Source organism: Copadichromis virginalis, linkage group LG5 (assembly GCF_057382275.1).
Source record: "Copadichromis virginalis isolate Kocher_CV1m ecotype Utaka linkage group LG5, C_Virginalis_male_GT1.1, whole genome shotgun sequence".
Classification (NCBI taxonomy): Eukaryota; Metazoa; Chordata; class Actinopteri; order Cichliformes; family Cichlidae; genus Copadichromis; species Copadichromis virginalis.
The window spans coordinates 38,626,283-38,638,998 of NC_140622.1; the positions used below are offsets into that span (position 1 = coordinate 38,626,283).

At 40.7% G+C, this 12,716-nt stretch overlaps 1 protein-coding gene across 1 annotated transcript; it reads right to left on the reverse strand.

Annotated features, from left to right (window-relative positions):
* Window positions 1-1,746: 1,746 nt before the first annotated feature.
* pigu (phosphatidylinositol glycan anchor biosynthesis, class U) lies at window positions 1,747-11,279 on the reverse strand. The gene is made up of 12 exons (XM_085457731.1): window positions 10,982-11,279; window positions 9,496-9,560; window positions 8,567-8,626; window positions 7,649-7,711; window positions 7,343-7,452; window positions 6,401-6,501; window positions 6,096-6,193; window positions 5,782-5,936; window positions 4,323-4,466; window positions 4,063-4,187; window positions 3,539-3,681; window positions 1,747-3,282 (listed from the first exon to the last, which is right to left on the reverse strand). Exons 1-12 carry the CDS (start codon window positions 11,109-11,111, stop codon window positions 3,169-3,171), a joined length of 1,308 nt encoding a protein of 435 aa, XP_085313857.1. The 5' UTR covers window positions 11,112-11,279; the 3' UTR covers window positions 1,747-3,168.
* Between the last annotated feature and the right edge of the window lie 1,437 nt (window positions 11,280-12,716).

Genomic DNA, 12,716 nt, shown 5'->3' on the forward strand with positions numbered 1-12,716 from the left:
TGCCTCTTTTTTTTTTCCCGAGGCCCTGGTATTATTAATTATTTTTCATTAATTTTCATAAGTAGACCACAATAGCAATGCAAAGGTAAGTTTTTGGGGTGATAAAAATAAAAATATCTATGCTCCTTAGGATATATCGGAAGTCCACTTGGTCTAATAGCTTTCACTGAGAAACAAGATCTCACCACTCAGTTATTTTGGAACTCCTGTCTTCATATCTAAATGAATACATCCCCAACTATAATTTCAATGGTCAGTGGGATGGAAAAAAAAAGCATGAGTTAAAAGGTTAGACCAAAGATTATAAGAAGGAAAAACATGACTGAACCACAGTTCACACACCAAAGATAATCTCTTTCGTAACATAGCTACAGTCAGACACGGCTGCACAATCATGTGGTGTGGATGTTTTTCTGTGGGATTTTTGATTTCTATCAGAAAGATCCTAACTAATCCTAAATCAAATCTAAGGACTCTGCTCTCCAAGGTTCCAAGTGTTTCTCAAGCACCTGCTCATTTATCTCTAGAGCCGCATGAGGTCAGAATTCTGAACTGAAGCCAAAAGATTAGAAAGCCCCGGATAAAGTGGCTGCAGCTTTCTGCTGGGTACCAAGAATCCACAGATTATTGTAGAACTTACACTGGAGTCACCTGAAGAGTTCTCTCTGCTTTGTGGAAACCCAAAGTCTCATTGTAGATTCCTTAACTGGTTTATTGGCTGAACTTTGAATATCAGCTGTCAGTATTTATTTTAGCCCAACGTGAGTTTTGGGCCTCCACCTGCCCCCTGCATGTGCAGACTTTTGTTTTTCAAATTTAGTAATCTGGCACCAAATCAGTGTGAAAACACCAGCATGGAGAAATAGAATAGACGAGTCTAAACCAGCACCCGGAGTTTATTAATCAACATTTATGACAATCACGGATCAAACGTAACGTCGGCCCTTATAAACCCTGAACTTTAATCAAACTCGTACATACACGCAGTATCAAAACAACACAGAGATCCTTTTTCACGAAACAAAATCTGAGCAAATGTTTCAGTGCAGCAAATAAATACACCAAAAATGAATCATTGGCATTAAAACAGTTGCTATTTGCCCAAAACAAACAGACTGTTGGCATGTTACTGGGCAGTGAGTGGGTGCAGTTTACAGACACAAACACAGGATGTTTTTCATTTTTAATGTAACTGCATGTTTCCCAACATCTACTGAAAGCAAACATGGTTGTTCACAGGTGCCGATAAAATTATTTCATGTTACAACGAGAAATCATCAATGAACAGAAAACAAAACTTTGATTTCATGTCCCAATTCCACCATACACGGTTTCTGAGCTGAGTCTGAGTTTGTAGTGAAGTCACACCAGCAAAGTGACTGAATCAGTGTTCAGTTTGACAAAAACCTTTGAACAAAAAGAACAACTTCATTCAGAAACCGAGTGCAGTTTCTCAGACACTCGTACCTGCTAATTAGTGCTTAGTACAGGCAGATATTAGTATTTCATTCACCAACGCTGAAGCACACTTGCTCCTTGCTCCACAAGGCACCAACAGCACAAACACAGTCGAAAGGTCCGGTTCAGACTCAGTTAGCCGAGGTGACGCCTGTAACTCTACCTGCCTGAGAGTGAAAGCAGCAACAGCATCAAACTTTAAGCCAAATAAAAATTAAACAGACGAGTCATTAAAAATACAAACACCTTATGAAGGAGGAAACTAGTTAGCCAAAACCATGGATGCACTTGTCTGTAAGCATTTTTATTTGTGCTGTAAAGCTGGACATTTTAACATGGGAGCCTATGGGGACTGACTCATTACCGCCAGACTCTAGTGGACATTAGAGGAACTGTTACAGAACGAGTGTGTAGAGTGGATTTGAGACACTGTCTTATAAACATGCATGTAGTCGTCCTTTCATCTGCGAAGATGTTCAGATTGACTCCACTCATACGTCAATATGGTAAATATAAAGGACATAAAGATGGAAAATAAAACAGCTGGTTTTAATTTACTTTTTAAATATAACTAATTAACCATTTGACACTTTTTTGCCTGTTGGTACCTTAATATTCACCAAACAGACATCAGAGTTCATATTTTAATGTTAATTACAAATTTGATCTAAATAAATAACCTTGATGACATGCAGAAATACGAGTAAAGCAGGCATTCATTTGGTGAATTATATGAAAGTGGAAAACACGAGCTCACTGCAGCTTTAACTTGGTCCAAAACAAGAAGAAGAAGAAGAAGAAGAAGAAAGGCCCTTTACATTTCAGACTCCGCTCCTCTGTGATATTTAAATCTACAACCAAAACCATCATAAATATTTGGATCCATTATTATGTGTGTTCTTCCTGGGACCAGTCTCCAACCCTCCACCGAAGCTTAATGATGATTATCTGTTTCTGCTCTCCAAACATGCCAAACTCGAGCGACTCAGTTGTCAACACATTCACTGCAGTCTTCGTTTCCTGCTCGGTAGTTGTTATTATCTGATGTTTGACAAACGCAGCTTCTCGCCAGAAAAACTTTCCAGTTTCTGATCAAAATCTCAAGTAGTGTTCTGCAACACAATGAGGTTGAACTGGTTTTTACTTTAGATGACTTTAGGTAAACGAGAACTGAAGAGCAGACTGTAAAAGGCAAACACTGTTAAACTGGTGAGAAACTAAAGGTTTCTAAGCTCTTAAAAACAGCTTTTTCTTTCTCCTCTGCCACGACAGATGCCACTTTTAACAAAAAGGCAATTAGGGAAACGTGCACGTGGGCGAGAATGATCAAATAAAAGAGGTTTTTCCTTCAGCGCGACAGCTGGTGCTTTAAAATAAAACCTGGAGCTGCAAGAACAACAAAGCATCAAAAAATAAACTTTTCCAGAGTGGCTTACAGGAAGTAACCACAGGTGGAGGTTACAGGTGGAGGTGAGGCTTCAGAGTAAGCCACGTGTCGACATCCCACACGTCTGTCATGTTGTATGTTGCAGTGCTATTGTTTGCATGTGACGCTGTACCGTGCGCACGTTCTGCGTGTGCCGTTTTGATCTGTTTGAGGACCACAGGAGGTCTGAAAGTCTTTTACCCTCCTTCAGTTTTTGTTTGTTCCCTCTGAGGATAAAAAGAAGACGAGTTTATTCCTCCCTTGAGTGCAAACACGGGTGCGTTTTATTTGAGAATCAGCGTCGCCTCAGAGCCGTCCTTCCTCTTCAGGTACAGCCCGTTGGTGAGGTGGTGCTCTCTCCTCAAGAAGGCATAGAAATAATCTGACACCAGCAGGATCTGAAGGGGACATATATTTATATCAGGACACTGAGACTGCACTATCGGGGGGGATTCTTCTTACAGACTGCCTCTTGTAAATAAGATTTTCTTTACTGCCACTTTGAAAGAAGACGTGATATTGAAACAAAAAAAAAAAAATCCCAAATCTAAAAATGGATGAAACTTCATTTAACAGCGTTATTGCATTTATCTTTAACTAAATAAATAAACAGCATTAACTCTGCCCCCCTGGCTCACATGCACACCATCCTACCTGCGCCACGTTGAAGAGCAGAGTTATGGCGTAGTAGAAGTTGGAGTTGGCGCTGCCGGCGTAGATCCAGAGGTGCCAGAGAACCGGGAACAGAGCCGAACAGGCCAGCAAGACACAGGACACCAGGAAGATGTTCCTCAGGACTGAACAGGAACAAAGACATATAATTACTGATAAATCAAATCAAAAACATGAATTAATGAAGCTTTAAGATGCTACAAGAGAAAAATCAGGACTTTCATTTGAGGACAGTTTGGAGCTGATGAAAAATCTCTGACCAATCAGTCTTAAAGATCTTTTTAATTTCATCCTGTATTATTATTTCATATTTATTCTACAGTGTTTCAGAGACTTTGTTTCTATGTTTTTTTACTCTCACTGATCGGCAGTGCTTCTGACCCCAGACAACATAAATTTAAGGTAAATATTCAAAACATTTTTTTTATGTGATGATACTTTAACCAGGATCTGTAAGAGCACAGACTCTGAGTGGAAATGTTGTCAGGTCCCCCCCCCCCACTCACATCTGTGCAGGTGACTCCAGACAGGAAGGAAGGCCAGATAGAGTGCAACGTCTCCCACAGTGGGGTACGACTTAAAGATGGAGATCACAGCTAACTGCATGAAGATCAGGAAGACGGGATGCTCCCTGCAGCACACACACGAACACAGATGATACATCATGTTGTGGTTTTACTCAGGTTTAGGTTATTAAACAGGAAAAAAAAAAAAACTGTGTCAACTTGGAAGGACCTTTAACGTGAGAATGAGGTGCTGGACTTACTTTAGTTTGATGGACAGAGGGATGGTGTAGAAGAAAACATTAATCTGGAAGACGCAGAGGAAGAAGAGGCGGAAATGTTCAAACATCTCGGCAAAGAAATACCAGAAGAGGCCGATGTTCGGAGTGAGGTCAGGAACCGAGAGACTGGAGGGAGAGAAAACAGTCCCATTAGAGATGCAGACACACTTACAGAGTTTATTCTGTCTTCAAACATCACACGCACTCATTGGAACTGAACAGTGAAAATAAATAAGCTTCACAGCGCCCTCTGGTGGAGTAATTATGCAATAAAAAAGTTGGACGTTTTGCGCAAATATGGACAGTTTCTTCCTCCTGCTGATGCAACACCATGAGATATTTTCTCTTATGCATGGCAGCTCAGAGGTGCTGACAGAGGTGTGTGTCTGATGCAACGCTGATGTGTAAGCAGTGCAGTTCATTACATCGCATTGCTAACAGTGATTATCCTGTGCTGCCTCCTGCAGTCTATCCAGGCAGCTGGAGAGGGTTTATCTAGTAAATTAAGCTAGATATACTTTAGAAGAGTGGTTCCTAAAGTGTGGGCTGGGTACCCCTTGTGGGCCACTAAGGTCCTGCAGCTGGACCACAGTAACAGAAATTCAGTTTGTATGTACAAGTATGCATGTCATCTACATATTTATAAAAAGATATTTATATAAAAGGGGAATCAAGTGGTTAGTTTGTGATATTACTCGTTACTCTGACCTAAATGTATTGCTGAAGTGTGTGACAGGTGGGTCACACACTGTCCTTAACACTTTGCACATGACTGTGTAGCATTAACAATTTAAAGCCAACAGCCTGTGTGCTTTATGTTTTTGGAGAAAATTTTTACGTAAACATGACTTTCTCTAACAATTTGTTTAGAGTGAAGATTTAAGATGAGCTCTGTGGGCCGCGGCACTCTTGTGTTTCTGCATGGCTGCTCTAGAGTATATCTGGGGTTTTCCACGGTTGCCATTTCTAATTTACTGTAGAAAAGATAATAACCTCATTCATCTAAATTTTTTCTGACAAAAGCCAAAAATCCTCAAATCAACAAACCAATGAACTGATCAAATCTTAAAACCTCACATGAGAATTTACTTCAACACAACAGAGACATCGGTGCTTTTATTTTATGCCAATTCATGGCTTCCAGCTCCTCTCCTGCTCTCTTGGGTGGTTCTAACTGCTGCTTTAGGTCAAGGTGCTCGACTTTGAGGAGCAGCTTGGATTTTGTCGACTCTCGGATGGCTTTAAGAGCTGGTGAGGTTTGGATTTTAGCACAGTCTACGACTGGCTGTCTGAGACATGAATAATCCCGAGTGAGGCCAAATTCACTCATTTTTATCTTTCTTGTCTTCAGCACTTTTGCCACAAACTCGGGAACGCGTGCCTGAGAGAAACTACACGAAGACAAAGCTCCTCAGCCCCGCCGTTTCTTTTCTTTACTCACATGAAGCCGTAGACGGAGGGCAGGTAGTCCCAGGAGCCGAGCAGGAAAAAGGAGAGACAGATGAGGACAAACAAGCTGCCGAGGTACATGAAGAGATACTGCACGATGAACCACCAGAAGCTGACCCGACGGAAATTCACTGGGATGTACTGACGCTGGAAGAGCAGAGACAGGGAGGTGGATAAATCCCAGCAATGATGCTCGAAGGAACGGAAACAAACAAGCAAAGGAAAAGACAAAAGAAAAGTGAGAGCAGAGAGAAAATAAAACATTTAAAACAATGAAATATCTGCTTCCATTCATAGATGACAAACCTGCATAAAATACAGCATGGCAGGAGCGCACAGGGTGATGGGATAGATGGACTGATAAGTGGCCAAGCAGAGGAATATGGCACTCAGTAAGACATTTCCTGAAAAAACAAAGAGAAGGCAAATTTTTTAGAACCTGATAAAACCACAGCAAACTTCTAAAAAACGACATTTAAATAAAAGCAAAGTGATTCACGTTCCTCTGATGTAATTAAAAAAAAAGCTTCAGCAGAGCCAACGAATGGGATCAGCAGGAAACAGTCACTTCCTGCTCGGACACAAACACGAGACGAAGATCTGAAGTGTACCTTTTATTGTGGAGAGGAAGAAGAGGGCGAGCACGGCGTTGTTCAGGCCACAAGTCGACTTGGCGACACAGGATAAGATGGTGAACGGGTTCAGCAGGTAACTGTGCGAAAAGAAGCAAAGAACAATTATTAGTAACTAAATAAGTAAATAAACTGAAAACAAACAGGAGAATTTTCAGGAGATACAGTGCGTTGTCCGTTTTCCCTGGATTTTCTCAAATTTAACCTCAGAGCGGAGAAGGTGAAGCGTTCTCCTCCACAAGGTGATACTGAAATTTTATCAATCGTCTGGATGAAGCTTTTCCTCACAGCTATTTACAACATTCACAACTTGAGAGGCTAAAACGTGATTCTTATCAACTGGAAATGATCATTATTTTATAATCTAGTCATTGTTACGTCCCTCTGCAGCCCCTAATCTCCTCAGTGTGTTCAGCTGGTGCTAACTGACCACACTTAGTCAGGTGTGGATGAAAGCATACCTGCAGCAGGCTTTTAGGGAGGCTCACTAGTCTTTGCCTGGGTGGTAGCAGCCACTTTAGCCAAGATAAACCTCTTTCTCACTGACATTCTGGTGTTCGTCTCCTTATTTATGTTTTGGCTTTTGAGTTGGGACATAAGTGGGGGCTCATCCGGGATCGTTTGGACATTTTTGTGGAGACTGAATTTTTGTGTTTTGTGGGTGAGTGATGGTGTTCACTGTAATTGAGCAAGTTTATATGAATTCATTTTAGACCCCGAATTCAATTCAGTTTTATTTATACAGCATCGAATCACAACAACAGTCGCCTCAAGAATAAATAATAAACTTCGCAGCTGGAAGAGCCCGAGTGGTGACACCTTTGTTATTCTGGGTAAGAAGATGAAATTTAAGAAGCTGAATCTGGCAGGAGAGAATTTCTATAGGTGCGACTTGTGTGCAGTATGAGTGATGGTACTTACAACATGGCTACTTTCAGAGGGACGTAGTACATTTCTTTGGGGCTTCTGATGAGCTCCAGAGAGTCCATGGGGTATCGGTCGGCCTCCAAAGCAAACTTCTGCTTTCTGAACTGAAATGGCATCAAAGACAAATATATGAAAAAGAAACAGATGCAGACACACAGAGCCCCAAACACAAAGGTCTCACACAGAACACGTGAGCTGAAGTTACTCCTGTTCATTATTAGAGACGGGGTTTGGGAGTTTAGGCCAACCCTACTTCTCTACACAAAAGTATTTAAACTGTGTATTTTGATGTGTTCTCACCACTTGTTTGTTGTACTCCTTCACTGCCATGTAAAGAGCCACAGCGGTGATCACGTCGGCCAGCTGAGGAGACAGAAACGGTAAAATGAAGTATGCCTGATTTAACATTTGCTGCATTTCCACTTCAAGGTCATCTCACTCTGATGTCTGCTATTTTCAAGAAGCTCTGAGGGAAATCTGTTCTGACCCTTGTGCCTGGTCCTCTGTGATAAGAGCTGGGTGTCCTCCACTGTGCCCTCCACCCCAAAATCTCTATTTTATGGAAAGTAGCGAGGAGGTTAATGTGGTGAACGCGGCTCATGATAAGTGAAGATCGTATTAGTGTGGCCATGAAGCTCTTGTTTTCTTGGTGAGAGTGGAGACACTCTACTTCAGGGCTGAATCTGGTCTCTCAGATGTTACTGGGAATCACATTAAACCTTTGCATTAACGATGAATCCTGGTTTATGAATTCATGTATAATGCTGTGGGCATCGAACATCGAGCACGCTCCTGGTGTCTCTGCTGATGCCTTTGGACTTTAAAACTGTGGATTGACACTGAAACCTGCCGTTCAGGTTCTGGGTTGTGCTCAGAGAACCAGCTCTCATCAACATCAGCCTCAAAAAGGTTTGAGGTTTGTGTGTGGCTTTACAATCAATTTGATCACACTTCAGATTTTAATCTCCTTCTTCTTTAGGGGTTGTCACAATCATCTGCCTCCATGTCACTCGATCACTAACATCCTCCCTCACTACATCTCTGAATCTTCTCTGTGTCCTTCCTCTTTTCCTCCCACCTGGCAGCTCTTGGCCAAGACCCATATTCCCTATCCATCCTCTGCACAAGTCCGCTCCACCTCAGCCGTCCCTCTCCAGTAATGAGACTGCCCCCAAAGAAAAAAAATGCTTCAAAATGATGTTTTGTATTCAGACTCACCATAAATGTGATCTCTGCGTAGTCCACCAAAAAGTGAAACATGTAGATGATGAGAGGAGTCTGAAAGGATCAGAGCAGAAGGAGAATTCAACATGAACATCTAAACATCAACATGCCTCATTTGTGGATTTCAGACACATTAAATAATTTTCTGCTGACTCAGATCTCAGTTGTAGAAATACACCACCTATGAGGTGCAAGCATGTCATGGAAAAATCAAGAACCAGGAACAAATGAAACATCCCAGCACGTCTATATAATTAAATAAGACATTTATTGTCCGTTTTCCACCAACACGGCACCTGGAAATGCATGGAACTGGTTTTAGACTGAGCACCAGCACTTTGTTGGTGTGAATGTGACATTCGAGAGGTGGTTTACAGATGCTACTCATCCTTTGAGTCTACAAACAGGCAGCTGATTGATTCTTGTGATCTTGATATAATACATTTTGTGTTTGTTGATTATCTGTGAACAAAGTTTGATGTGCTCACCCTACCCTGCTCTGGATGTTTTAGAGTATCTATTTAATCTCTTAGAAACCTTTGGTCCAGCCATGGCCCGACTCTAAGGAGGCCCCTCCTCACTCAGAAGATCTGACTCTGACACTCTCACTTTGTTCTGATGATGAAGTTCTTGCTATTACACAGCTGCTTAGTAAGCAAAGTTTTCACCTGGGTGTTATCTGAATGCTGCTTCAGTGGAAATCTGACCTTTTGTTGAAAGAAGTTTCTAGAAATGTTGCCTGTGTCTCTAATCCCCTCCACTGTGATGGTTCACCAAGAAATAAGGAGAATCTAGAATGTTTCATCTTTGTTTTCCAGACCATCTCCTTCATATTTTCCGATTATTTTCAGGTTAATGTACAAATATACATTCAGTGTTCACTCAGACTTTGTAAAAGGTGTTTGTGTTAGAGAGAGATTCACCTCGTGGAAAACATCTCCAGAATATGGTGAAACCCCCAAATCAAGCAGAGCCAAACCTTCAACAACTGCAAAGAAACAGCAAACAGAGAAACAGTTTTATTAAAACTGCTATATTACAATAAAAATCACAACCACAATTATTTTGGTCACTGTGGAAAATGTTTATTTTTGCATTTATGGAACTTCAACTTGGTGAATTTGGTCTGAAATTTCGAGAGTGAAGTGACATTGTAAACTAATTTTTCTCTATTCCACTATCGTTAGAAGCCAAAATCATAAATTCTGTTAAAATCTCCAACTTTTAATATTTTTTATTAGCACTGGGCTGTTGTCTTTGAATGCCTCCTCTTGACAGTAACAGTTCCAGAGCTTCCAGTTACAACTGAGTAATGAAAAATGCACAAAGTGTTTCTGTGCGAGTCTCACAGCACGTTGGTCATGTTTTGTGTTTTACAGAAAAACCTCAGATTGACTGCAAACCTGCACCTCAGGCTCCTGTCAGGTACCGTGTCATAATATGCTAAATGGAAACTTAAACACAGTCCACTAATATTTCACAAATTCATCTAAAACAAAATCTTTGTCTGTGGTAACTAATGGAAAGCTGATACAAATTTGTCAAATAATAAAGTCAAATCAGTGAGTGCCTCCCACTGTGAACCAGTAGATTTTTTTTGTACATTAATTATTCTCAGATATTTACTGGCCATCGAAGCACATGGGGCAGGGGTATGTGCATTTTCTCCATCACTTTTGAGCCCTCATAAATCAATGATTACAGAAGAGGTAGTCAGTTGCTAAGGGGCAATTAAACAAATATTCATGGGGGTGCACATATTTCAGTCTGTTTGTATACTTTTGTCCAAATTAGGGTGTCTGCACGGTGGTGCAATTGTTAGCACCATCACCTCACAGCAAGCAGGTCCTGAAGGCAGGGGGACATGTGCCTGTTAGGCTAAGTAGTGATTTTAAATTGGCTGTAGCTGTGGAAATTAATTTTTAAACACTTGCTGATGTAACATTATACACACACTATACACGTCAGCCAGATGTTTTACAGGTGTAACGTCTACTTTACTATGCGCAAATAACCCCGTGGAAACGAATGTGGCTCATAGGAGGGGGGTCATTTACAGGGGGTCCACAAATACTAGAGACTGTGCAGATCTTTGTTCAGCCGCTGGCAGAGACTCTGGTCGTCATTATTATTGGTGGTCGATGGATGTTTGACAGAGAAACAACCACTGAGCTCCATTCATTGGAAATAGCAAAGAAACACTTCCCCTACAGAAAGTAAAACGTGTCCGTTGTTAGCTTAATGTCAGTAAAACATCACCGAACTTTCTGAATTTGAGTCTCAGCTTCTGATTTTTGCAGCTGAACCGGTTTGACCGAGTTACCGGATAACAGCGCGGATGAGAGAGAGGTGAGGGGACCCGGACGTGAACGGAACGCAGCGGCTCTAAACCGCTGAACCCGCGCTTACCTCTCTTCCAGGCGGTTATCGGCGACACCACCTCCACCCTCTCTGCAATCAGCTCCGCCAAACTGGACCGGAACAAAGCGGCACGGATCGTAACGGCCACAATCAACAGCAGAGTCAAGGGAGCCGCCATCTTGACAAGGAAGCGCTGTCCGCCCTGCGAGGTGCACGACGGGAAATCAAGTCTCCAAACGTGAAGGAAGGTGGGAGGGAACCAAAAGTCCAGATAGATAGATAGATAATTTTTGGTGCATGTGATATCTTTTTACACGCTTGCTTGATGTCAACTGATGATTCATTTTACATTTGAAACACACTCTCACAAACAGAGTAAGCACACAAAGCGGAACATTTATTGTCCTATAGTTGTTTTCATCCGGAGGCTATTTGAATGGGATCAAAACAAAAAGCCGTACACAGTGAACCACTGCGCTTCCGCTAACCCTGCGTTTGTTTTATCAAAACAAAATTGACTCGGTTTAAAAATATAAATTTACTTTTTTCCTGATCAAGTTGGGATCATTAAAATAGGTTCACACAAATAATACAATAACAAGCATAAAATGCCGTCTGAAAATTAATCAACTGACATTTTAGATTTTTTTAAATTATCGCTTGTGTTTTTGATGCGTACATATCTTTATTCTTTAGATCAGGGGTCTTAAAGCTGTAGGCCACTGCTGGCATTGTCATCTTATTGGAGAGCACTTTAGTGTTCTAGGAGTACAAAAACAAACAAACAAGAAAACACACAAATATCTTAGAAAATGTAGTGTTTAGTTTGTTTTTGAATTTCAAATATTGTATAACAAGATAAAATTGCAAAGGTGAACGCATTTCTTCCCTCACTATTAACTAACTGAAGCCTTTCATTGAACTGCCAAATAAACAAATTGGTACTCTCTTTCTGGCCAGACACGTGGCAGCATTTCTGTTATATTTATTTAACAACATAAAAATGCAGAAATAAGTGATTTTTGACTGCTAGTGAAAACTGTTTTCTTTACAAATAACTCTCACTGAACTAACACAGCCAATCCCTCAACATGTTTGTACTCTCTGCTCATATTGCTTTCATATAAAATCATTTTTTGCTTTTTAAGGAACTTATTTTAACATTGCACTTATTGCACCCTAACAATAAATAAATAAATAAATAAATAAATAACTTCAAGGGTCAAATTGTACTATATTTCTTCATGTCAATATACACGCCCCAAGTAGGGGTGACGTGGGCTGCAAGTGGCCCCCGGCCTGCGAGTTTGAGGCCCCTGTTTTAAATTAACAGTTATACAGAGATATGAGCTCTTTTAAGATACAATGAATTGAAGTAGGGCCGATTTCAACATTATTATATTTAACCCAAACAAAATAAAACCCAGGTATGAGAAAAATATTTTAGTTTGGTGCATTGGTGCACATGTTTTGTAAGGATGAAAAACGCAACACTTCATGCCTACATGACATGAAGAGTTGAGTTTGTATTTTAATACTTCGTCTAAATTTCCCCCTTACAAATACACTCACATTATAGTAAAAGTAACCAAGAAACTAAGAAAAACTGAACTGAAATAAGAAAACCTAATCTGAGAGTGAATCAAAATGAAACTTAATTGAAGCTAAAAATACTAAATGAAATAGAAATAAAGCTTAATGAAAAAAGGTCATTACGTCACATAATATCACTGGATATTTGCAGATATGTACCGTTCGGTCAGCTCTCTGGTGCTTTTAAACT

What these genes read in the sequence shown, in the direction of transcription:
- pigu (XM_085457731.1), bottom strand. Translation starts at nt 11,111, where the DNA reads ATGGCGGCTCCCTTGACTCTGCTGTTGATTGTGGCCGTTACGATCCGT. An exon ending in CTGGAGATGTTTTCCACGAG is followed by an intron (nt 8,627 to 9,495) that starts GTGAATCTCTCT and finishes TGATCCTTTCAG; the next exon opens with ACTCCTCTCATCATCTACAT. An exon ending in TGCTCTTCAACGTGGCGCAG is followed by an intron (nt 3,283 to 3,538) that starts GTAGGATGGTGT and finishes TGTCCCCTTCAG; the next exon opens with ATCCTGCTGGTGTCAGATTA.